At 32.5% G+C, this 25,677-nt stretch overlaps 1 protein-coding gene across 1 annotated transcript in view; it reads left to right on the top strand.

Moving 5' to 3' along the window:
• Positions 1–1,196: 1,196 nt before the first annotated feature.
• The window catches only part of SI (sucrase-isomaltase), an 84,017-nt gene continuing 59,536 nt past the window's right edge, over positions 1,197–25,677 (top strand). The window contains exons 1-14 of the mRNA XM_036351045.1: positions 1,197–1,314; positions 2,895–3,031; positions 8,151–8,268; positions 8,560–8,669; positions 9,584–9,735; positions 11,093–11,264; positions 13,191–13,290; positions 14,186–14,298; positions 15,552–15,677; positions 16,252–16,383; positions 16,980–17,099; positions 18,987–19,100; positions 22,918–23,002; positions 23,935–24,052. Of these exons, the coding sequence (XP_036206938.1) occupies positions 1,197–1,314; positions 2,895–3,031; positions 8,151–8,268; positions 8,560–8,669; positions 9,584–9,735; positions 11,093–11,264; positions 13,191–13,290; positions 14,186–14,298; positions 15,552–15,677; positions 16,252–16,383; positions 16,980–17,099; positions 18,987–19,100; positions 22,918–23,002; positions 23,935–24,052 (1,715 nt within the window). The remainder of the gene's footprint in view (positions 1,315–2,894; positions 3,032–8,150; positions 8,269–8,559; positions 8,670–9,583; positions 9,736–11,092; positions 11,265–13,190; positions 13,291–14,185; positions 14,299–15,551; positions 15,678–16,251; positions 16,384–16,979; positions 17,100–18,986; positions 19,101–22,917; positions 23,003–23,934; positions 24,053–25,677) is intronic.

Here is a 25,677-nt window from a genome sequence, read left to right on the forward strand (position 1 = left end):
TCTCTCTAATCGATGTTTCTAACTCTATTCCTCTCCCTCTCTGTAAAAAAATCAATAAAATATGTTTTTAAAAAATAGCATGCACTAAGACATATTATCCCAAAAAGATTTTGTAGTTGTGGGCGTCATTCTGAAAATATTTTGGAAGTAGAATCAACAGGACTTGTAGAATGATTGACAGTGGTAGAAAGATATGGGTGAGGGTAAAGAAGCTTTAGGTTGAGACAACTTGATATAGGAACTGACATAGATAGGTACAGGAGAAGGAATTAGTGTGAGAGGCCTCCCTCATAAAAGTTGATTTAAAAACTATTGAGTTAAGATTTACATAAAAATTACAGAATACAAAAAAGCCATAAAAACAGGAAGGCTAGAAAAGATGAGTAATGTATAGTCAAAACAAAAATTAAATAAACTTTAAGATAATTACTAAAATGCGTTCTTCCCAATCTATATTTAGATATCTTCTGTATGCCAACTCAAATGCATAATGTTATCTTAAAATTAATATATATATATATATATATATATATATATAGTTTTGTATGATATATTTTATTTGCTATTTAAGGAGCTTGAAGATTATATAGTTTGAATATTTTTTTAAAGCAACAACTCACAATTATATACTGCACATATATATAATATATATGTATTTTATTTTTCATTTTTATACTTTTTAGATATGTTATATTTATATTTTTTACATATTTATAATCTTTTCACAATATTGTTATAAGAAAACTCTTGGAATTTAAGAGACAATAGTTATAGTAGGAAGAACTACATTTTTTTACTTTGAAATTCTTAGGTAAAATGTGCAAACCAGTGTTTCTTTCATACACTATATCCTTGTAAAAATTAAGGAACAGAGTACAAATTTAAGGGGTTTTAGACTTGAAAAATGTTCTAAAATGAGAGCAATGCACACCTGCTGGAGATCCTTTTTAAAAAATGATTTCATCTTAGTATGTTACTAAGTGCACATCCTGAATTCACTCCTTTTACTTAAAATTGAAAGTGTTGTTTACATTTTTCCAATGTATATTATTTTAGATTGTAAATTTATGGAACTCTTTCCAGCTCTGCTTGTGTTGTGCTTAACTCAAAAAATGTATATAATTTTATGATAATGATGATGGCTTTTTGTAGCTATGTATTTTATATTTTAAACAAATATTTCTTTTTTTTTTTAGATGGAACGTAAAAAATTTAGTGGCTTAGAAATCACTCTGATTGTCCTCTTTATTATAGTTACCATAATAGCTATTGCCCTAATTGCTGTTTTAGCAACCAGGACACCTGCTGTTGAAGGTAAGTAGTGTTAAAAATAATTGCACAATATAGTGAGGTTACAGGGAAGTTTACTCCATAATAGTTAGGCTTTTGGAAAAGTAGTTTATGAGATGAAAATTATAAAAAACAGATTTGGCTAAGTTATATAATTATTCCAACTTATTCTATCTGTTATATCTTAGTTATTTCAATGAAGAGCCATTGTAATTAAGAAATCTGTGTGCTTTCACATTAACCCTCTTCCCCACAGTGGGCTGCTTGGGAAACTGCAAAGGGGCAAAGGGATCAAGGTGTTAAATGAAGGTGGAATAATTGTCTACCAGTGAGACTCTTCCAATTAGCGGGAAGACCTGGGTTTATACTCTGGTTTTCAGACACTTGCAAAGGGTGGTGGAAAATTTGGGGGAGTACCCTGTTTGTTTTAGACTCTTTGAAAAAATAGACACACAGAGAGAGAGGTTGCATGAGAAAAAAAGAAAGAGGCAAAGGAAACAAGGCTTGAAATGTTTACCTTTTTTATGAATCATTCTATTCTAATTTAGAGTGGATGAATACTACTCTGGTTGACCTAATCTACTTTCTCTTTTCATCATTCTATCTTGACCAAATCAAAACTGGAATGGATGTTAAGTTATCTTCCAAGTAACTGTAGTTAGCACTTTCTACTGCTCTTAGTCTTTTGTTTTATCTTTTTCCAGTAAACCAGAAGCTCACTACATTGTGAAGCAATCAAATTTAGCTTGCCCATACCTGATGGCTAGAAAGATCTTTATTATATAGACTAGAGGCCCAGTTCACAGAATTTGTGCATGGTTGGGTCAATAGCAGCTGCTGGTCGCCGGCTGGGATCTCTGTTCCCCCGGCTGCCTGCCGCTGCTGGCCAGGGCCTCCCTTTACACCTGCCTTGGCCTGGTGCCACCTGCTCACCTGCTCCACCATCCCGCCATGGTTCCACTCTCATTGGGGCCCATCAGAGTCAGCAGCACTCCACTGCCGCCCGCTGCCAGCGCTGCGTCACCGATGCCTGCCATGTTCCGCGCCACCCCTTGGTGGTCAGTGCACATCCAACTCCCGCCTGTAGGGGCAATTTGCATATTAGCCTTTTATTATTTAGGATTTGGGATTTATTTTTCATTGCTGTTCCCTGGTTTCTCTTTTAATTACCTTCAAGTATCTTCTTTCTCCCACTTTTCTTTTTTCTTCTTTAATTTTTGTCTCCTTCTCTACATTATTTTCCAATCCATGTTTTTTCATCTTCCTTCTTCATCTATACAAAACAAATTGCAAATATGGTGGGAATGTACATTTTGTTTCCTTTTAAATCTACTTCAAGACCTTCTGTGAATATATTTTGTTTTTCTCAAGAAACAGTCAACAGGGCTCTACAAATCTATTTTTAAATATCATCTGGATCTTTTCCTTTTGAGGACTAAGATTTGAATTTGTGGGTTCTAATTTAATGCCAAGTTTGTTTTATTTTATTATATAAAAAATCATGTATTCTTTCAATGTAAAGCATTCACTACTTTAAACAATGAAAAAGTAATATAATATCACATTTTATTTTATTGACCTTCCTCCCCCCCCTTACCCCCCAGGAAGTACTGGTTCTACTGCAATTCCAGCAACTACTCGTTCAACCACTGTGCATCCAGTGTCAGGAAAATGTCCAAGTGAGCAGTATGATCCTATCAATGGGAGAATAAACTGCATTCCAGATCAATTTCCAACAAAGGTTTGCAAATAAGACTTTAATATTTTTTATGAACAGATGTATTCAAATAACTATATTAAATATTGCTCAATATTGGTTCAATTCCTATATTTTTAAGATGTAGCCATCAATTAGGCTGCATTCACCTTTTTAATATAGTTCTGTATAAACAGATGAGAGATAATAGAAATACTTGAGCTTGCTTTTCTGTATCTCTATTCAATTTAAATTTCAAAGTTAACATTTTTATACTTAACGAGGTAGTGTTAATTTTATAAACTTTCCTAAAATTCTATCCTCTCAAATCAACTAATTAAAACAAAAACTTTTGGCAATATATAACACTTGAGAGAGAATATCTATTCTCAAATAGAGTACTTGTAATGGCATTAAGAAGTATAAATGGAAAATAAAGTAACATTGATTTTTTTAATATTGTTAATTTTTTATTAATTGGTAATTTGGAAGAAGCTGAAATGGAGATAACTAAGGGAAGCTGAATGGATTCATATAATCTTAAGTTGACTCTTCTTTGGTCTTCATAACCTGTATGGGAATAAAGGTCAATGAGTGTGTGTCTTTGTGTATTCACTTTTTTCAATATCTATATATTAGAATGTATTATATCTATATAATATAAATATTATATATTAATCATTATACAATATATTCAAATTATATTATATATTTTCTCATGATATGCCTACTACATAATATGCCTAATATATTGCATATCTCTATAATATACATATCGTATGCATATATATAATCTGTTATATCCACAACATCTATACTAACAAAAGGGTAGTATGCTAATTAGACCAGGAGACCTTCCAGACGTCCTTCTGGACAAAGCCATGGTGGTGGGGCCAAGGCAGAGGTGGTTAGGGACAATCAGGCCCTAGGTGGGGGAGGGCAGTTGGGGGTGAGCAGGCCAGTGTGGGGGGCAGTTGGGGGCAAACAGGCTGGAAGGGGGGCAGTTGGGGGTGATCAGGCCAGAGGGGGGTGGCAGTTTGGGGTGATCAGGCCAGAAGAAGGGGCAGTAGGGGGTGAGCAGGCAGGCAGGGGTGGGCAGTAGGGGGCAAGCTGGCTGGTGGGAGGGCATTTGGGGGCAAGCAGGTCAGATGGGAGGGCAGTTGGGGGCAAACAGGCTGGCAGGGGAGGCAGTTGGGAGTGAGCAGGCCGGCAGGGGGTCAGTTGGGGGCGATCAGGCCAGAAGCAGGGCAGTTGGGGGTGATCAGGCCAGAGGGGGGGCAGTTGGGGGCAATCAGGCTGGAAGGGAAGGGCAGTAGGGGATTATCAGCTTGGCATGCAGGGTGATTAGGGGTGATCAGGCAGGCAGGCAGGTGAGCAGTTAGGAGCCAGTAGTCCCGAATTGTGAGAGGGATGTCTGACTGTTGGTTTAGGCCCAATCCCACAGGGATTCAGATATCCCCCAAGGGGTCCCAGATTGGAGAGAGTGCAGGCCAGGCTGAGGGACACCCACCCCCTGTGCACGAATTTCATGCACCAAGCCATTAGTCCTATATAATGAAAAGCTAATATGCTAATTAGACCAAACAACAGAATGACTGTCCAGACAACCTTCTGGACGAAGCCAGGGCTGCGAGGGCCAAGGCAGCCAGGTCTACGAAGGCCAAGCCCCTTGCATTAATTTCGTGCATCAGGCCTCAGGTATAACTGTAATATGCATATCTGAATCTCACATAATTTTCTAATTACTTTGCCATGAGAACTTGAAAATAGGTGAAATTTTTTTATTCATAGGACAACTTTAGGAATAGTGGGTTCTATTCCTTAATAACTGAAAAAGATAGCTAAGTACCAGTGTTTAATATGACACAGTGAGCAAATTGGACAGATATTCTTTTATGCTAATATTCTCCTTAGGAGATAATTGAAGCTTAACATACAATCCTGTTAGGAAAATTTGGATTATTAGGATCTTAAAGAGAAACAACATTTAAAAGCCATTTGTTTAAGGTTTATATGCCTACTATTAGTCTTTAATGCAGTCTGTTAAGCTGCTAAAGTGTGTTTTCAATGTGAAATGAATTAAACTTATTAATTTAACAATTTTTAGCTAATCTATTTTATATTTTCCATTTAAGAATAAAAGGTGAACTTCAAATGGTGTTTTAAGAAATAGCCTTAAAGCTACCCAGAATGCACTTATTAGTCAGCTATAATAAAATATCACTGATTGGATGGCTTAAAAAATAGACATTTATTTTCTCACTATTCTGGAAGCTAGAAGTCAAGATGTCATTATGGTTGGTTTTTGGTAAGAGTTTTGCTGGTTTTTAGATAGCTGCATTCTTTTGTCTTCACCTGGACCTTTCTTCTGTGAGTGGAGAGGGAGAGAGAGAGAGAGAGAGAGAGAGAGAGAGAGAGAGAGAGAAAGAGAGAGAGAGACTCTTCTTTTTCTTAAGAGTTTACCAATCCTGTCATATAAACCTCACTTAATGACCTCATTATTTAAACCTAATTACCTCCTTAAAGTGCTTATCTCCAAATAAGGTAACATTTAAGGTTAGAGCTTCCTACATATGAAGTGTGGGGGACACAATTCAGTTCATAATACAGAGTCAACCCAGTATATATGATTACATATAATTCTATATGGGTATTTATATACACATAAAATAAAAATAAGAACATAAATTTATTTTACATTGACCTACTAAAGTTTACGCCTATTGGTGAATATTTAATATTTTAATTGTTTTGCCTTTTCAAATGAAGCAGAAAGAAAAGTGAAGTTAGAATAGGAATGATAAGTAATAGGAGAAAATATCTGAAATCCTGAAAAATAGGCAAATGATAAACATAAATAACAAGTGTCAAAATTTATTAAAAAAATACCCCAAATTATTAATATATTAAGAGCATGAAGTGATATACATTTTTAAATTAATATTTTGTTGTATATATGTAGTGTGTTGAATATGTTGTACCCAGATTTATGTTTAAGTGGCGCCTCAAATGTGACCTTTTTTGGAAATAGATCTTTGCATATGTGCTTAGTTAAATGAGGTCATACTGGATGAGGGTAGGTTCTAATTCCAATGACTGCTGTCCTTATAAGAGGAGGGCTGACACACACAGGACCACAGGGAAGAAGGCCATGTGAAGATGGAAGTAGAGATTACAATAATGTATCTTCAAACCAAGGAATGTCGAGGGTGGCCAAGAGCCACTAGAGGCTAGGAACAGACATGGAAGAATTATTCCTTATGGCCTCAGAGGGAGCCTGGTTCTGCTAACACCTTGCATTAGGACTTCTAGACTCCAAAACTCTGAGAGAATAAATTTCTCAAACTACCCTTTTCATGGGTGTCACACTGCTGTTGGAAACTCTTACAGTATGTCTTGAGGAACTTCATGTAACCCCATTTTACTAATTTTTTTTTAATTTAGCAAGATATGATTATAATTTGCTTATTTATTGTCTCTTGTTTTTAAAACTTTACACCTTTCTAAATAAGTATATGTATGTCTAATTTTACCTCTCATTTCACACCACATTTTCTTTTTCTTTTTTTGAAGGGAAGGGAGAGGAGAGGGGAGGGAGGGGAAGGAGGGCATCGCTGAGCGAGCGAAGTTCTCCTCCTCTGGAAGGTCACCTGGAGCTCTCACACAAACATTTTCAAAAAAATTTTTCTAAATAAGGACTACTGTAAGCGACAATTTTTATGCAATTATTTTTTTGTATTGCTGGGAGTATTTCTATAAGTTAGATAACTAGAGATAAAATTGCCTGATCAGCCCAGCCAGCGTGGCTCATAGACCTATGAACGAGGAGGTCCTGGTTCAATTCCCCATCAGTGCATAGCCTGGGCTGTGGGCCCAATCCCCAGTATGGGGAGTGCAGGAGGCAACCAATAAATGATTCTCTCTCATCATTGATGTTTCTATCTCTCTCTCCCTTTCTCTTCTTCTCTGAAATAAAAATATATTTTTAAAATTGCCTGATCAAAAGCCACACACACTTGAGAGTACATGTATGTATGTATGTATGTATGTGTATATTTGTGGGTGTGTGTACACATGTTTGTCAGATGCTGCTTTAATTTGATATTAATAGAAATAGGATGGAAAGTTACATGTATAGCATCATATAGTTACTAAAAGTGGGGGTTTTTAACTTTTTTTTCCAGACAAATAGCTAAGAAAATAAAAACAATAGGTGTTCAAGTTATGAGTGTATCACACTATAAAATTTAATTCTTTTTTTTTTTTTAAATATATTTTATTGATTTTTACAGAGAGGAAGGGAGAGAGATAGAGAGTCAGAAACATCGATGAGAGAGAAACATCGATCAGCCGCCTCCTGCACATCCCCCACTGGGGATGTGCCCGCAACCCAGGTACATGCCCTTGACCGGAATCGAACCTGGGACCTTTCAGTCCACAGGCCGACGCTCTATCCACTGAGCCAAACCGGTTTCGGCTAAAATTTAATTCTTAAATATATTTTAATTATACTGGTGTTAACACATAACATCACCATGTGGCCTTACTTTTTATATAACCATATATAATTTTTCTCCTACTCCACACAATTTTTCCATATAGATAATAAAATTACTGAAAATACAGTATTTTGCTTTATACATCGACTATAATGGCAGCCACTAGTTGCCACACCTGGCACATACACTAGTTTAAATAGTTGAAGTAAACATTGAACTAACAATTAGTTGGAAATGAGAACCTTACATATATTATGTAGACTTGAATTCAGGGCCATATCTTCATCTTTGTGGAATCACTTGCCCACTGATACATTAGTAAACAAGGAATATTTTAGTTCTTCTGCAGTGACTGTAAGACAACAGAATGGATTGTAATTACCCAGATGGCAGAAACCTTAGAATTTACAATCATGTGCACTGATTAAACACAACTCAGGGCATCAATCTCTGATATGATGTAATCAATTCAATTGATAAAGTATTTATATTTCTTTCAAATGAGAAGAAGAAAAGAATAAGTGATATTTTAACATATATAAATAATCTTTTTAAAAACATTCATTTAAACATTTTTTGAGTGAATGGATGTTTAAGAAAATAAGAGATTGACACAAATGATAACAGTACTAACCATATAATTCCTCTTATAAATGTTTTATCAGGCTACTTGTGAATTGCGAGGTTGCTGCTGGAGACCCTGGAATAATTCTGTTATACCTTGGTGTTTCTTTGCAAATAACCATGGCTATACTGCTGCGGGAATTAAAACAACAAATACTGGTGAGAATTGTTCTATCATGGTGATCCAATATCAACTATTTGAAGTGGAATAAAAAATATGTTTTAAATTTTTCTTTGGAAAATAAATAGAATCAAATGGAAAGTATGTATTCAAGAATGCCCAAAATGATTATATTAAGAATTTATTTTTTATAATTGTATCTTCTGTATAGAAAAAGGGATCAATATTTGTGATAAAATCAATGACATTGCAAATACAAGAAAACATGTAATAATTATTAATCTTTATAAATCAAGGCATGACTCATACCAACTTTTTGTTTCTTTAAGGACTTGAAGCCCAATTAAACAGGATTTCTTCACCCACAGTATTTGGAAATGACATTAACACTCTTGTCCTTGCAACTCAAAGTCAGACATCCAATCGTTTCCGGTTTAAGGTTTGGTTTTTGGGATTTCTAAAAAAAAAGTTAATAATAAAAAGCGTGTTATGAGCATACCATTCATTCTACCAAGACATTTGCTCCCTCAAAAAATATTTACTCCATTAGCAGAGGACTAATTAGACTACTAGACTTCTCTGAGCTTGTGTACTCAAATGTAACATAAATAGTTCCTCAGGCAGTATTTTTGGAGACTTTAATAATGTAGTCATTGTAAAATACAGTGTCTTCAGAATAAAACTCAATAAACTGTAGTAATTTTTATTCCAGCTACAGACTGTGACTAAGAATTAGTTTAAATTTTAATTTGAGAAAGGGGTTAATTGTGCTGTATGAATGTGACTTACACTCCCTAGTTCTTTTTATCAGTATCACTTGTCTTTGTGACTTTAAATAAACTAGTTTTTGTGTGGGTGTTTTAGCACTAGTTTACTAGTGTGGTCTTTTGGATTTGAAAACATTATATCCTGTGTATATTACCTTTTTAGCAAAGTTTTCAAGGAATTAAGGCATTTTTAAAACAAAATTTAAAATCATTATGGGATTTATAAGGGGTAAATAATGAAAAGCAATAAGGATAATTAAATTCACAAAAACCTAGTATTCAAAAATCAATATTTTATAATACTATTATTAATATTTTATATCAGTCAATAAAAATCTTTATTTTATACACAGTACTTTTATAACCAAGTAATTCTATTTATTTCTTAACAACTTATACAATTTATTTTGTGCAAAGCTATTCAACAATGTTAAAATTAAGTTTATGGCTAGATTAATAACTCATTTATAAAATTATTAAATGTATTAATTTCTATTTGGAATTTGCATTTAATATTTAATTCAGACTTGGAAAATTAAATAACAGTTTTTAATAAGATAATGCTAACTTGTTTAAATCTTTGTAGATCACTGATCCAAATAATAGAAGATATGAAGTTCCTCATCAGTTTGTAAAAGAATTTAGTGGAACTGTAGCTTCTGATACATTGTATGATGTTAGAGTTACAGAAAATCCATTCAGCATCAACGTTATTAGAAAAAGCAACAATAAAATTTTGTAAGTAATTGGAATTATCTTATTTTACATTTATACATGGTTAAATAACTATTCAATTTTATCCTATTTTAGAAATAGGATAATCTTAATTTTATTGTGTTTTTTAAAATATATTTTTATTGATTACAGAGAGGAAGGGAGAGGGAGAGAGAGATAGAAACATCAGTGATGAGAGAGAATCATTGATAGACTGCCCCCTGCAGGCCCCCTACTGGTAACTGAGCCCGCAACCCACGCAAGTGCTCTTGACCGGAATCAAACCCAGGACCCTTCAGTCCCCAGGCTGACACTTTGTCCACTGAGCCAAACCGGCTAGACTAGGGCAATCTTAATTTTAAATCATTTTCAGAAAGAATAGCTTTCCTTCCAGAAGAGGGTGGTGTACATCTTTTTTAAAGATATATTTATACAGGAATTTTATTTTCTGTGGGTGAAAATTACAAGGACAGGCCAACCAAAGTTGAAGGTGGAGAGCATCAGCGAGACGTGTTCGCCTTGCCTATGTTTTCACAGATCTAGAACCCCTATTGTGTCCTTTCCCTATTATTTACCTTAAGTCTGTTGTCAATTTATAGGATCAATTAGCTACTATTCAGAGGGAGGCTAATTTTTATAGTAATGCTAAAGGTCTTTTCTTATTTGTAGGTATACCATTGTATGCCTTCGTTATGAATATACCATTGAATGCCTTCGTTATGAATGTAGTGTGAGGAATATTTGAGAAAGAACTTAGTAATTTTTCAGATAAATTTTTTTTGCATCTCCAGGAAAGGTTAATTAAGCGGCCAGGATCAAGTCTCCACAATTGCCTCTCTTAAATATATTTTTATAATTCGCAATTACCGTTATGTTAAATCACAAAAATATTAAATGTTATTTCACATCTCATAGTATATATTTGATATGCATAACATATAAAACCTTTTTTATTTTTCAAAGAATGATTTTGAACTCAATTTTAGCATATATGTCAGAGGAGGGAAGCCTGCCTCTGGAACAAGGCAGAACTGGATTTGAAATCTGGCTCTACTGTCTAAGAGGTTGTCACCTTAGAAAAAAATGAATTCACTTTCCCAATTCTGTCATTGGTGAAATGGGATTCATAAAGGTAGTTGTGCTTTAGGATTGTGATGAAAGGAGAGAATGCATGTGAAGGAATATATTGGTGGTGATGAATTAAATTGCGTTGATGGAATTAACAAATTCTGCTTATGGTATAATTTATGTTATTAAGAAGTGACCACGACTAACATGTAACATATTTAAAATGAAGCATTCTGGAAAATAACATAGACCTAGATCCAATAGAGTATTTTTTATAATTCTAGATCATTTATTTTCTTCTTTCATGGTACAGGTTTGACACCAGCATTGGTCCCTTGGTATATTCTGACCAGTATCTACAGATCTCAACCAGGGTTCCCAGTGAATATATTTATGGTTTTGGGGAACATATTCATAAGAGATTTCGTCATGATTTGTATTGGAAAACATGGCCAATTTTTACCCGGGATCAACTTCCTGGTGATGTAAGGAACTATCTTTCTTATTATAAATAAAATTGCTATATTGAAGATGATAGTACTTTAAGCCTATTTGAAATCCTCCAGTGTTACATAATCCACAAGTTTATTTATTGTAAGGGCAAGAATTGATAACAAAGTCTTAAATTATATTAATAAGTGACCAAAACAGATTTTATGCATGTTTAAATAGGTATTTCCAGTTTATGAATGTTTTCTTTTGATTTTTATATTTTATCATTTCCTTTTTGGTCAGTCTTGCACTTAAACCTATCATTGTATTAAAATAATTCTAAACTCTTAGCATGTTATACATGGTTTTGTGTGATATAATGTCTGCCTTTCTATTGGAGATCATATTGGGCATTTATGCCTACTTCTTTTTTTTTTTCTTCCATAACATATTATAACCTTCTATTAGTTCACACATTTGCACAAGAAGTTGGTTCTCTTTTTAAATACTGAAACCTGAAATTCTTTATCATGTATTCAATGTCATTGAGGGCTCTTTTAAAGTTTCACCTCATAGCAATTTCTCCCAAACTCTTTTATACAGAATTAATATTTACTTTCTAACCCTTTATTCATATCCTATATAATAAAGATGTAATATGCAAATAGTCGTTATGCCGTGCAATGTAACAACCGACCACATAATGACTGGATCAGGGATCAGCAGGAGGGTGGGGCAGCGAGCTACAAGCAGGTGGCGGAGAGCTACAGGAGGGGGCAGGACAGCAAGCTATGAGGGAGAGTATGGGGGGGGAGTGGAGGAGCTACAGGAGGGCGGGGCAGGGCAGCGGGTGAAGAGCTACTGGAGGGCAACAGCAAGCTACTGGCGAGCTACTGGCGCACAGATTTGTGCACAGGGCTATTAGTTTTAGTATAACAATCATCACAATGTATTATTTGTGCATATATGTGAATATACTTCCAGAATATGAGATTCTTCAGGACAAAGGCCACATCATTTAATTTTTTTATTAATTCATGATTGTTTTGAGTAAAATTATAGCAACTTTAAAAAATGTTTTTATTAATTTTCTAAAGAGAGATGAAGAGGAAGGGAGAGATAGAAACATCAATGATGAGAGAAACATTACTGGTTGACTGTCTCCTGCACGCCCCCCACAGGGGTTTAAGCCCACAACCCGAACATGTGCCACAACCAGGAATTGAACTGTGACCTCCTGGTTCATAGATCGATGCTCAACCCCTTTGTCACACCGGCCAGGCAAATTTTAGCAACTCTTTAAATGCCAATGTTAACTATTTTAATCCTAAAAAATGAATAAGTAAATTTGTTTTAAAAATCCCCACTGGGTACAGGATGAGTAACAAATTCTACCAATCCTTTTTTACAGTATCCTATCTATAATAAACACCAGGTTGATGACCTCATAGCTATTTTAAATGCATTCTTTCCTTTGAACCTCCATGTCCAAGAACTCTTATTTCTTTTACCTCATAAGTGTATTTCTGATTTGCCTCTTCCATTTCATCTACTCATCAGCTCTCAATAAATGTACTGCAAAAGTTCTATGAGAGTGGACATAATTCGGGAATTCTCTGCAGTTCTTTGGGTATATATGAACATAGTGGTTAAATATGTCAATACCTTATCATGAGTAGCTTACTAAAACTCATTTAATCATAATAAAACATAAAGGAAAGTTAAATAATTTCTTACTAGTATAAATCATATATTATGTTACATATTTTATCTTAATATGTTAATAATTAAAATCATTTTGATGTTTTTGTGCTGCAGAGTTACACATGGCAAATACACTGTAGGGGGAAAGATTAGCATAGAGCTAAGTTAAGGGATAAATAACAGAAACAAAGTGGAATTTGTAAAAGCCATTTTAAATATATAAACTTTTTGTGTTAAATAGACTTAAAATTTAATTTTAACATTTTGTCTTATAGAATAATAATAATTTATATGGCCATCAAACATTCTTCATGTGCATTGAAGATACTTCTGGAAAGTCATTTGGTGTTTTCTTGATGAACAGCAATGCGATGGGTAAGAGTAATTTATCTGATGATATATTTAAGTGAGATTTAACTTGAAATATTTGAACTACTCTCCTTATTCCAATAACAGATATTATCTGAGAGTAAACTCTATTGTTAGTGATGTAGTATGTGAAATTATAAGTAGGTTTTGTAGTTAGTGAGACATTGAATTTTTGCATGCCAGTACTCTATTTTGGAAAAAATGTTACATTGTGATATTCAGGATTTTTCTTTTTCCTTCAGAACAACATTGAAACACACCTATGAAAATGAATATTCCCATTTCCATAGCCTCGTTTGTTAAGATAAGTTAGCATACAAATAAAAAAGAGAAAGGTTGATATGGGGAGAGAAAGAAGAGATAGTATTTTATTAGTTTATCATAATTCAAGTAATGTAAAATCTTTTTTAATGTTATGAGGGCAATACCCATGTTTAACAGGTAAACTAATGATAATAAAAAGTCAAAAAATTAATAATTCAGCAAGAACAGTAATATTAGATGGTTATCCAGGCAATTATTGTTTTACATATAGAACCATCAAATTTTACATGTTTTTCTTAGAAATAACTACTTGAAATGCAATTTAAGAAAGCAATATTTATGTTGCAAAAGGACTGGTTTTCTATTCCTTGCTATGCAATTTCTATGGGAGCTTTTGCCAGTATCTTTACAAGGAAACATCTGGGATATCCTATCATAAACCTCATACGTGGTGGCATTTTACTTTTTCCATGTATTTTTCCTATTTTCAATATCTTATTGCCTCATAATTATTTAAAAACAGCTTAAAATTATGTGCTTAATAGACAACACTTTAAATAGATACTATAATTATTTTATCACTCTTTACCTTTTTACTATTGACATATGATATGCTTTCTCAATTTTTATGTTGTAGAGATTTTCATCCAGCCTCCTCCTATCATAACTTACAGAATTATTGGTGGCATTCTGGACTTTTACATCTTTCTAGGTGATACACCAGAACAAGTAGTGCAACAGTATCAAGAGGTGTGTTTCAGGTTTATATTATAAGATATTTTTAACATATATAACTTGCCTACATATTAAATGACTTTATTTAAGGTATCTGGAGCCTGAAAGCTAGCTGTATGTTTAAATCTTACCATTTCTCAGTTATGTTAGGTAGTTTTTATTTTTGGCTTTGTTTTCTGTACTGTGAAGCCTATGTATATTTAAATGTCTATCTGACATATAATTGTGTATTACTTCTAGGCATTTGAGTTCAGGAGTTGAATTTCTTTTAAAAAAATTTTTTTTAAAATATATTTTATTGATTTTTTACAGAGAGGAAGGGAGAGAGATAGAGAGTTAGAAACATCAATCAGCTGCCTCCTGCACACTCCCCACTGGGGATGTGCCCGCAACCAAGGTACATGCCCTTGACCAGAATCGAACCTGAGATCCTTGAGTCCGCAGGCCAATGCTCTACCCACTGAGCCAAACCAGTCAGGGCAGGAGTTGAATTTCTTTATGAGGAAGTATCTTCAAGCCTCAGGATAGGCAATGAATATATAGGTTATACAACTCTATGGTAAAAATCCTAGAGGCAACTGAATTATGAGGGAGGCTAGTGAAACTTACTTTTAATGCATAGTAGGTAATCTCTCAGAAAATTGGCTATGACACTCAGGTTTAATAGAAGCGAGCACAGATTTTGAAACACACTCTGAAGTCCTGTGTTTTAAGGTTACCGTCTAAGCAACTCTCACTTACCTATTAAGTAACATCCTGGCGTAACTGAGTCCAAAATGGGCCTTGGGAAGGTGAGAAATCAGGGCATTCCTTGAGCCTGATTTTGAGTTTCTTCATTAGAATTGTTAACTTTTAAACATCTTTTTTTCTACCATGATGAATATTCATTTATTGAATCATTCAGTCATTTTGCTGCTAAAGGAAGTGAGAGTGTGATTGGACAGTTTATTTTTTCTCTTATCTCTTTGATGCTATTAATGTATTCTCTGTTATTTTACATGCTGAGCAAAATATATCTTTGCAAATGTTATTTTAAGTACTAAATTTTTAATCTTCCAACACAAAATAAACAGAATAGTTACAAAGCCATTTTTAAGTGTTTCAGAACAGAATTCTAATAGAATACCTAAGACACATTTGAAAATATAAATACTTGTTTAAAATATGTAATTAAACTTAAATGAATGCTAGAGATAGAGTAATAAGCATATTAATATTAGATTCTAACACTCTTTATTGGAACTAATTAAATGTCTAATTACTTTAAGCTCATTGGGCGACCGGCAATGCCAGCATATTGGAGCCTTGGATTCCAGCTGAGTAAATGGAATTATACATCACTTGATGTAGTGAAAGAAGTGGTAAAAAGAAATCGGGAAGCTGGCATACCATTTGTAAGTGGGATAAAGGGTTGGGGAATGTATACCACATTAAATAGTGTCACATAATCATAAATGTAGGAAATAGTCAGGATAATTATATAGATGCATATGGATTATTAAGTTGCCTTTTAATGATAAAGTACATTTTATTATCATAGATAATGCCCAGTCCTATGTGAAATTTTGAGATGTGGTAATAAAAAATACTATAACAAAATACATGTTTAACTGTGGACAAAATCATATTTAGTGTTTTAGTAGGCTTTATTTCTTAAAACTTATATACTACTTAATATAATAGTTTATGTAATGTGTAGAGTTTTTTATACAATTAATCACATTATATAATGCATATTTAGTTATCACTGAAACAAATGTGAATAATCATAATGCTTTTGTAATCTAGAATTAGAAATACTTATTTTATATATAAATACCATTACATCCTTAGTGAAGTAAAAGGGACCTATGTTCATTTATTTTTAAAAATTTTATATTTATAATACAAGTTTTTTGGACTTAAAAATTGAAGTATGGTACAGTTATTTCAGGTCTATTTATTGATACATACTCTGCTAATCTATAGGATACACAGGTCACTGATATTGACTATATGGAAGACAAGAAAGACTTCACTTATGATAAAGTTACATATAACGGGCTTCCTGAATTTGTTCAAGATTTGCATGATCATGGACAGAAATATGTCATCATTTTGGTAATGACTATTTATCAATACAATTTTACTATTTACACTCTAATCAGTTAATAGATTTTCTACCATTCATTTTTTTCTATTATTGTGTCTGTTATGCACCACTGAATCAGCTCTGACTTCTGACAACCCTATGAATAAGTGATGTCCACAGAGTCGTTTCCTCAACAGCCCTGCTCAGCTCCTATAGCGCATGCCTAGCACAAGCCTTTGGCTTCTTTTCTGGAGTCAATCTATATCATAATTGCTCTTCCACTTTTCTTGCTGCCTCCTATTTTTCCCAGCATTATTGTCTTTCCAGAAGAACCCTGCCTTCTCATGATGTGATAGTGGGTGGACAGCTTCAGTTTCGTCATGGTTGCCATCAGTGACATTTCAGGCTTAATTTGCCGCTGGGTCCACTTGTTTGTGTTTATGGTAACCCAACCTATCCAGAGAGCGCTCTCCCAATGCCATGTTTCAAATGAATCCTCCTTTTCCTATTCTTCTTCTTCCCTGTGCATAGTAATTGGGAAAATTAAGGTGTAGATGATTTTAGCCGTGGTGTCCAAAGACACATTTTTCCCCTTGGTGATCTTTGCTAATTCTTCTATTATTAGGACCCCGGAATCGCCATCAGTAAGCGTGCGGATGGATCAAAGTATGCCACCTATGAGAGGGGAAATGAACAAAAAGTTTGGGTAAATGACTCAGATGGGACTACAACTATTATTGGAGAGGTAAATTATAATAATTATTAAAGTTGTGTTGGTCAGATTTTCTATTGTGCAGTGACAAAGGTTTTGTGTGTGTACACATGTGTGTGTATTCACTTTCAAGTCTAGATTTGATATTTTAATTGTGTAGAGGTATTTTAGACAGAGTAAATATTCCAATCATCTCTAAAACTGAAGAGATGATTATAAGACTGATAATTTTTAGTGCTATACAAAATGAAAACTAACGATAAAAATAAGATAATGTATATTACAAAATTCTGATAACTATGTAAAAATGCATATATAAATTGAGTACTTACAGGTGTGTATTAAGTTTTATAGTTTATATTTAACCCTCACAATAAAATGATATGGTTATGATTAGAATTCTTAATTTATAGGTGAAAACATGAATTTGAGAGAAGTAAAGTAACTTTTCTAATATCACAGAGCAATTAAGAGCAGAGTCAGGAAACTGCCTAGCTTCAAAGTGCAAAATTTTAACAAGGATAAATATTCTTTTGGAGACAACTTCATAAGACATATCAAAACCCATAATATCTAGGTATATTGACTTTGTAATTCCACTTCCATAATTTAACCAAAAGAATAAAACAAGATCAATTGTGAAATTATATAAAAGCATATTTATTATCACATTATTTAAAATACCAAAGAGTATCTTAACCATCACTTTTTATCTCACTTATCAAAGTGAAAATTTCTGTTACAAGTCTTCTTTAATTAATTCTTCACTCCACCAGAAAGCAAAATTGAACTTCCTCCCTATAAAAGAAGGCATATATAAGTTGAGTACTTATATATTGTGTACTAAGTTTTATGGTTTACATTTAATCTTCACAATAAAATAATGAGGTAGCCATGATTAAACTTCATAATTTATAGGTGAAAAAATGAATTTGAGGGAGGTGAATTTTCTACTTACAAAGCCTATTAATAAGTCACATAATACATTTTGTTAAGACCTGTTCTGTTGGATATGCACAGATCACATAACCCATACGCATAGTTTACATATAAAACAATATTATCCATCCCAATTTATTTGAAATTTAATTAACCTAGCCCAACATCATTAATTTAAGTAATAAGTATAATAATTCAAAGAAACATCAATCATAAAAAGCAATATAGTTAGGGTAGAGTTTAATACCATGGACTTTGACATGAGAGTGCCTGGGTTTGAAGTTCTCTGCCACTTATTAGTGATATGACCATGAACAACTTATTTAACTTATCTGTTCACCACTTCTCTTGTCTATAAAATGGGTTTAATTATAGAACCTACTTCATCTGTAAAATGATGATAAACATAGTACCTGTCCCCCAAAGTTCTAGGGAAGAATAAATGAGTTAATAGTAATAAAAATGCTTAAACCTTTGCCCAGCACATAAGCGTCATATATGCATTTGTTAAATTGAAAATTTATATATATATACATATATGTATGTATATATATATATACATATATGTGTGTATATATATATATATATATATATATATATATATATATGTACTGTTTTTCCCTTGAATTTTTTGGAAGCGGTTGCTTTTGGACTTAATAATATACTTTATTTTATCAGATAATGAATATATTATATGATTTTTATTTTTTAACCTAACCTACTAGGATGCTAAGAATTAAATTAAGCTGCAGTCAAAATAACCTCATCCATTCCATTTTCTTCTATTTTTCTCTTTCATCAATGCCCTTTTTAATTTACTTTCTATTAAATGCATTTTAAAGTAGGCCTGAGATTATTGTAAATATAGATTGGGCATGGGTTACAACATTATGACTAATAATTCTTGTTCTCAATTATTTTGAATTCTCATTTATTTATTTTAAAAATGTATGTATATATGTAAATGGTCTATTCTTTTAGGTATGGCCAGGATTATCCGTGTACCCTGATTTCACTAATCCAAGTTGCATAGAGTGGTGGGCAAATGAATGCAGCACTTTCCATCAAGAAGTGAAATATGATGGACTTTGGATTGTAAGTAACTATTTTAAGCCAGTGATTTTGGACAAAGAATATAATTCTTCTTCTATTATATTATTATCAAGTTGACAATATATATTTTATACTGTATGAACATAAAATTAAAAGGTCTTGTAATATTTTTTAGAATGTATAAGTATTATACCTGTTGTGCTCATGAGTTAGACAAGAATAAAAACTAAAAGCTGAAAAAAGAGATTTTGTTAATCTTTAGTAATACACTTTATAGAATACATTTCATTTCTATTACTGAGGTGTTGTATCTATGACCAATAACTTATTGTCGAAAAAACATTTTACAAGATTTGAGAATAGTCCAATATTAGCACAACTCCAAAAAAATGTATTAAGTCTACAGTAGTCAGCAATTGCAGTAATATGAACTTATATAAGCCCTTACCCTTTAAAAACATTTTTTAGTAAGTTATAGAATAGAACAAGTCAAAATTGGCTATAGATTAAATGTTTTACCTCAATATAAACAACAATAGCAAACAAAATCCTAGATATCTGATTTTAATGTAATACTTATTACGTTAAAACACAAATCTTTAAAAGTCTCCTTGGATGAACTTTTCTATCTGTAGATATTGATAGCCTGCTACTAGGTTTGTTGTATAGAATAATACTGTATGATAGTAAATGATTTAGTATTTTTGGTTGCGGAAATTATAGCTGCATTTGGGGACGAAACTATTTGGTGAGCCTAAAAATCTATATTTCAGGAAAAAAAAGTATAATAAATATGAACATAGAAAAAACATCAGGGATTTTGTTCAAAGATATTGCAATAGTGCAGAATTTTGGAAGGAAAGATAAAGCGATTCCTTGGGATAGCTATCTTTGGCTGTTTAGGTCCATAATATTTCTATTTCCTTAAAGTCTTTAATACTCATTCAGTCATTATTTTAGTTAATCATTTATTTATTAATTCAAACAATTTGTTAGATAACAAGTCTTTATCTTGCACCATGAATATATCAGGTGTTTTGTGGGTCATATAAAGATAGGAAAACTATGTTTTCTGCTGACAACATGAAATTGAGTAAAAGTTAAACATAATCATGAGGATTTCCATGATAGTAATAGAATGAGATGGAGAGGCTTTAGTTATTAGACAAAAAAATCTGTGAGATCATGATGATAATACCTAGCTGCTGGTAGAAATAACAACAAAAATGCATCTGCTCTTGTGTTTTGTTTTCAATTATAGCACCAATTTCAATTGTATTATTTAATTTAAATGGAAAATTTTTTCATTCCCTCTTCTCACTTGCTTAGGAAACAATTTGAGTTTACTAGAATGGAGGTAGAATATAAATGGCACTTTAAGAATAGTGAGAGAGAAGATGGCTGTACCCTGGAAAGAGAGAATACTCCATTTCCTACAACCTTTCAAGACCGAAATACCTGATACAACTCCAAAGAAACAGGAAATGGGATGAGGAAGAGCATCTGAGAAAGGCAGTGTCTTTCTGATGCTAACATAGAAGCATTTTGACTAATGCTTAAAATATAACAACATAACATAATAATTAAAATGATTTCAAACCTCACTAAATATCACTGAATTAATTATACTATGTATGAAGAGCGGCAAGTTCTTACTGGAATGATTGCCAAATCCTACTACTAAATTGTTGTTTTTTTTTAATTTCTTAATTTTCTTCACATTATTTTTTTTCTGTTAGAATGAATATACAGTAAAAATAACTGTCATTTAACTGACTTTAAGTCACATTTTAAAATAGTTTTGTAATTTGCTAGATATATAATTTAGATACCATCCTCATTTTTTAAACTATAAGTTTAAATATTGAAATCACTTTGAAAAATTATGTGAGCTAAATTGTCATAGAAAAAAATTGAACATAATATTTCAAGAAATTTAATAAAATAACTCCAATATATATTCTAGAATAATTACATAACTTTCCTTCCTTGTTGTTAAGAAAAATATTTGGAAAAAAGAAAACATTTACTTTTAAAAATCTGATTCACAATGATAAATGTATTCTTTTCAGCACCCTTAATTTTTCACATTAATTACATGTGGGTATGATATAGATGGGAGAAGGGAAGAGTAACAAAGCAAACATACTTCTGAGGAAAGCAAAATTAGCCACTCGATTAAGCGAGATGCCTTTTTAAGAGTAGAGACAAGAGATGTGGGGAATAAGGCTCAAATATGTACTAGGTGGGGCAAAAATAGGTTTACAGTTGTTCATATGGAAAATAATGCAATAATTAATAAATAATAATATAATAAAATACTCTGTGTTTTGCATACTCACAACTATAACCCTACTTTGTCTCAATCTGTATAGAAGTACTTCAATGCAATTAACAGAGAAGGAAAAAGAAATATGTATTTCTTTTTATTTATTTATGTATTTAATTTTTATTGACTAAGGTATTACATATGTGTCCTTTACTCTTCATCACTCCGCACCCACCCACACTCATGCCCTCACCGCCCCCCCGCCCCCCCCGGTGTCTGTGTCTATTGGTTAGGCTTATATGCATGCATACAAGTCTTTTGGCTGATCTCTCCCCCTTACCCCAACTCTCCCCTGCCTTCTCTCTGAGATTTGATGGTCTCATTGATGCTTCTCTGTCTCTGGATCTGTTTTTGTTCATCAGTTTATGTTGTCCATTGTATTCCACAAATGAGTGAGATCATGCGATATTTATCATTCTCTGGCTTGTATTTCTTGAACGTGTGTAGTGTGGTGTATGATTAAAATCTCTTATGTTTTTGTTTTGTTAATCCACACCCCAGGATATTCTTCCATTGATTTTTAGGGAGTAGAAGGGAGAGGGAGAGACACCGATGTGAGAGAGACACATTATTTGGTTGCCTCCCATATGTGTCCTGACCAGGGCTGGGGACTGAGCCTGCAATCGGACCAGGGACCTTCAGCCCACAGGCCAACGCTCTAACCACTGATCAAAACTGGATAGGGCTCTCTTATCTTTTTTTAGTCTAAAGACTTTACTTAACTGGTTATGGTAAAAACAAACAAACAAAAACAAAACAAAACAAAAACCCTAGTAAGTAGCAAGATAAGTTTAGGGCCTAGGTTTCCATGGCAAGAGAATCAGTAAACACAATACCTCACAACACTGTTTCCAAGATATGTTTAGGCCACTGGTTCTCATAATGTGGTCTCCTAGCCCCAGGGTTCCCAGACACCCTTCCAGGGACTCAGTAAGGTCCTAACCCTTTTTTATTAGGATACTAAAATGTTATTTGCCATTGTTTGCTTTTATTCTCTCATGGGAGAATAGAAGTTGTGGCCAAAGCATATCCTGCCTGGTTGCTAGCAATGCACATCCTAAAAACTGGATAAATGCCAGCTGAAATGAACAAGCTATGTTGAATAAATAAATGTACTAAAAATGTGTACAATGATAGACTCACAGTGAAAAGAGTGATACAATTTTTTAGAAAAGGCAGTTGCTTAGTACTTGTAATTAATACTTTATATGTAAAATTAACACTAGGTAAATGAACTACATTTTGCTCATATACAATTTCTCAATCAAAGATACCTCTGCTATTTGTGATCTACATTCACACAAAAGCAAATGATATTATTTTTCTCAGTATAATGACTTGTTCAGACCCAAGGTAGAATCAAGTAGTGAGTATAGATAAGCAAATCTGTCTTTAGCTTGGAAGCTTATATTTATCTCCTAAAAGCAAAACAATGTGTTTGCCTTAGGTTTAAAAAAATTGAAAATAACTTAGGTTTATATGATTTATTATTACTTCAAGTCTGCTGTTCCTCAATTTATATCCATTTAGGACATGAATGAAGTTTCCAGCTTTGTTCAAGGTTCAACAAAAGGATGCAATGACAACAAATGGAATTATCCACCTTTTACTCCTGGTAAATTTCATTTGGTTATCTACTTAGCATTAACTGTTGACTGGTAAATTCCAGCATATATATTCCTAAATCGCAAAGTTTGGTAAAATTTTGAGACCCTGAAATCGATATTTTTGTTTTTGTTTTACTTTTGGCCAAAATATGTATGCCTAAATAAAAGAGAATGATTTTAAATTTTGATATAGCATGTTGATTTATTTTCATTTGCTGGTGATAAAGTAATTAATAAAAAGAAACAAAATTTGTTTGAAATCATAATTGAAGTGACTGCTTTTTTTCATGAACACTTTATTATAAGTCTGTGCAGTTATCAGAATGTGCTTGATGAGAATAGTTACATCTCACATACTCTAAAAACTTTTTTTTATCATTTAATTTGGATAAAATAAATAACCAAAGAGAAAAATGTGCTCTTAATGGAATAAATTGCTACAAGGACTGAAGAAAGATGACAATAATTATTGCAACATCATATATGCCAGCAAATTAAAGTACAATAAAAAAACAAAAATTTGAATGGTTTGTAATTGTGTGACAAGTCTACATGTATAGAATTAGATCATATTTAAGTTAACGATTGTACTATAAAGCTTTCAAATGGATCTATAGATAGTTGATATACAATTTAAATGTATATATTTCTATACATATACGTTAAAGGTTATTTTTCCCTTGAATTTATTTACTATTGTAATTAGGAAGCAGAATGTTAGTGAAAGTGCAAATTTAATGTTTAATCAACAGGAGTAGAATGTGGAGACCTAGTTGGAAATTAAATTCTCATTTTTATTGTTTTTTTAAATGAATATGGCATTACATATCATTTAAGAATTATAAAGATTAAAATATACCTTAAGAGCAAAAATATCTTATTATAGAATTTAAAATAGCAAAGAATTTGTAGAAAATGTTCTTTATGTATTTTCTCCTAGATATTCTTGACAAACTCATGTATTCCAAAACAATTTGCATGGATGCTGTGCAGACCTGGGGAAAACAGTATGATGTTCACAGCCTCTATGGATACAGCATGTCTATAGCTACAGAGAAGTAAGTGCAATTCCATTCAGAAACTTCTTTCCTATTTATTGCCTATATACTTGACACTTTACTAATAAATTGGAAAATAGCACACATGTAAGAAAAATAATATTTTCATGATAGAGAAATTAATATATTAAGAGCATCAGTTCTTTTAGTATTATTCATGAATTTAGAACTTAGTTATTAAGAATAATATGGTGTGTGTATTTAACTGTGATTCTCTTTGATTTTAGAGTTAAAGTACCCTTCAAAATTTTGATTGAGTTTGCTTCTCTGAATATAATTGTGTTCTAAGCATAAACTTCACAATTGGCCTGGAAGGATGGCTCTTCTAGAACAAGTCTTTAACTATTTTTCAAAACCAGGATTTTCAATTAAAAAGTAATTTTCTATGCAGTATCTCCTCAAAAAAGAATTTTCTAATGTAAAGTGTTACTTATGTATAAAAACAAAACAAAAACATGATACAAAACAAAGGAGGGACGTCTTCTCTTTATTGCCTACTATTTTTAAAGCATTGCATAAAGACCTATAATGCAATAGTCAATAAAACCTAGTCTCAACAAAGTTTTTTTTTTGATCCTCACCTGAGGATATTTTTTCCCATTGAGTGTCGACTTATGAACCCAGAGGTCACTGCTTTGATTCCCAGCTAGGGCACATACCTTGGTTGTGAGCTCAATTCCCACTAGGGGAGGAGTAGGAGACAGCTGATTGGTATTTCTCTCTCGTCGATGTTTCTGTTTCCCTATCCCTCTCCCTTCCCCTCTCTCTCATATATATAATACATATATAATACATATATATAATACATATATGTATACAAATATATATATATATATATATATATATATATATATATATATAATAAAAAAACACATATATGTGAAAGAGAAACATCAATTTGTTGCCTCCCACAGGCACCCTGACTGAGGCTGAGGATCAAGCCTGCGACCCAGGTAGCTATGTGCTCTTGACCAGGAGTCAAACCCACTACTCTTTGGTCTCTAGGCCAACACTCTAACCACTGAAAACACAGGCCAGGGCAATTTTTAATTTTTATATAATTAAATAACTACAATTTGTTTTTAATTCAAACTCATGTTGATTTGGTCCTAAATCATACCATGATATGAAATTTTTTATACAATGTCTTCTCAGTGTGTGTTTCTTTACCTTTTAAACCCAGGAAAACATTACATATTACATTACATAAATGAGTAAATTGTAGAAAGAAAAAACATTATAGTTCAATGTTTTAAAGGTAATAATGTAGAAAAAGCAGCTGAGAATTCTATTATAATTTTACTAAGATAGTCTGGATAATTTTATATACTGAATTAAACTTTCGTATATTTTCCTGATTATTTCCCATTTATAAAAATAAAAATTTGCCATTAATACTCAGGTACCAACAGAGATGAGATGAATAATTCTAGTAGTTGTGAATGGTGAACTTCTAGAAACAAACAAAATAAAATACTTCTCAAATATATACATTTTATCCCAACATTGTTTGCTGTTATTTGAAAATGCAAACATTAATTAAAATCATTGCAACACAAAAATATGTATTGAGTTAAAGTTCAGATTTATACATTGTATATTAAAAATTTTCAATTATTTTAAAC

The sequence above is a fragment of the Myotis myotis genome, unplaced genomic scaffold, assembly GCF_014108235.1.
Source record: "Myotis myotis isolate mMyoMyo1 unplaced genomic scaffold, mMyoMyo1.p scaffold_m19_p_2, whole genome shotgun sequence".
Taxonomy (NCBI): Eukaryota; Metazoa; Chordata; class Mammalia; order Chiroptera; family Vespertilionidae; genus Myotis; species Myotis myotis.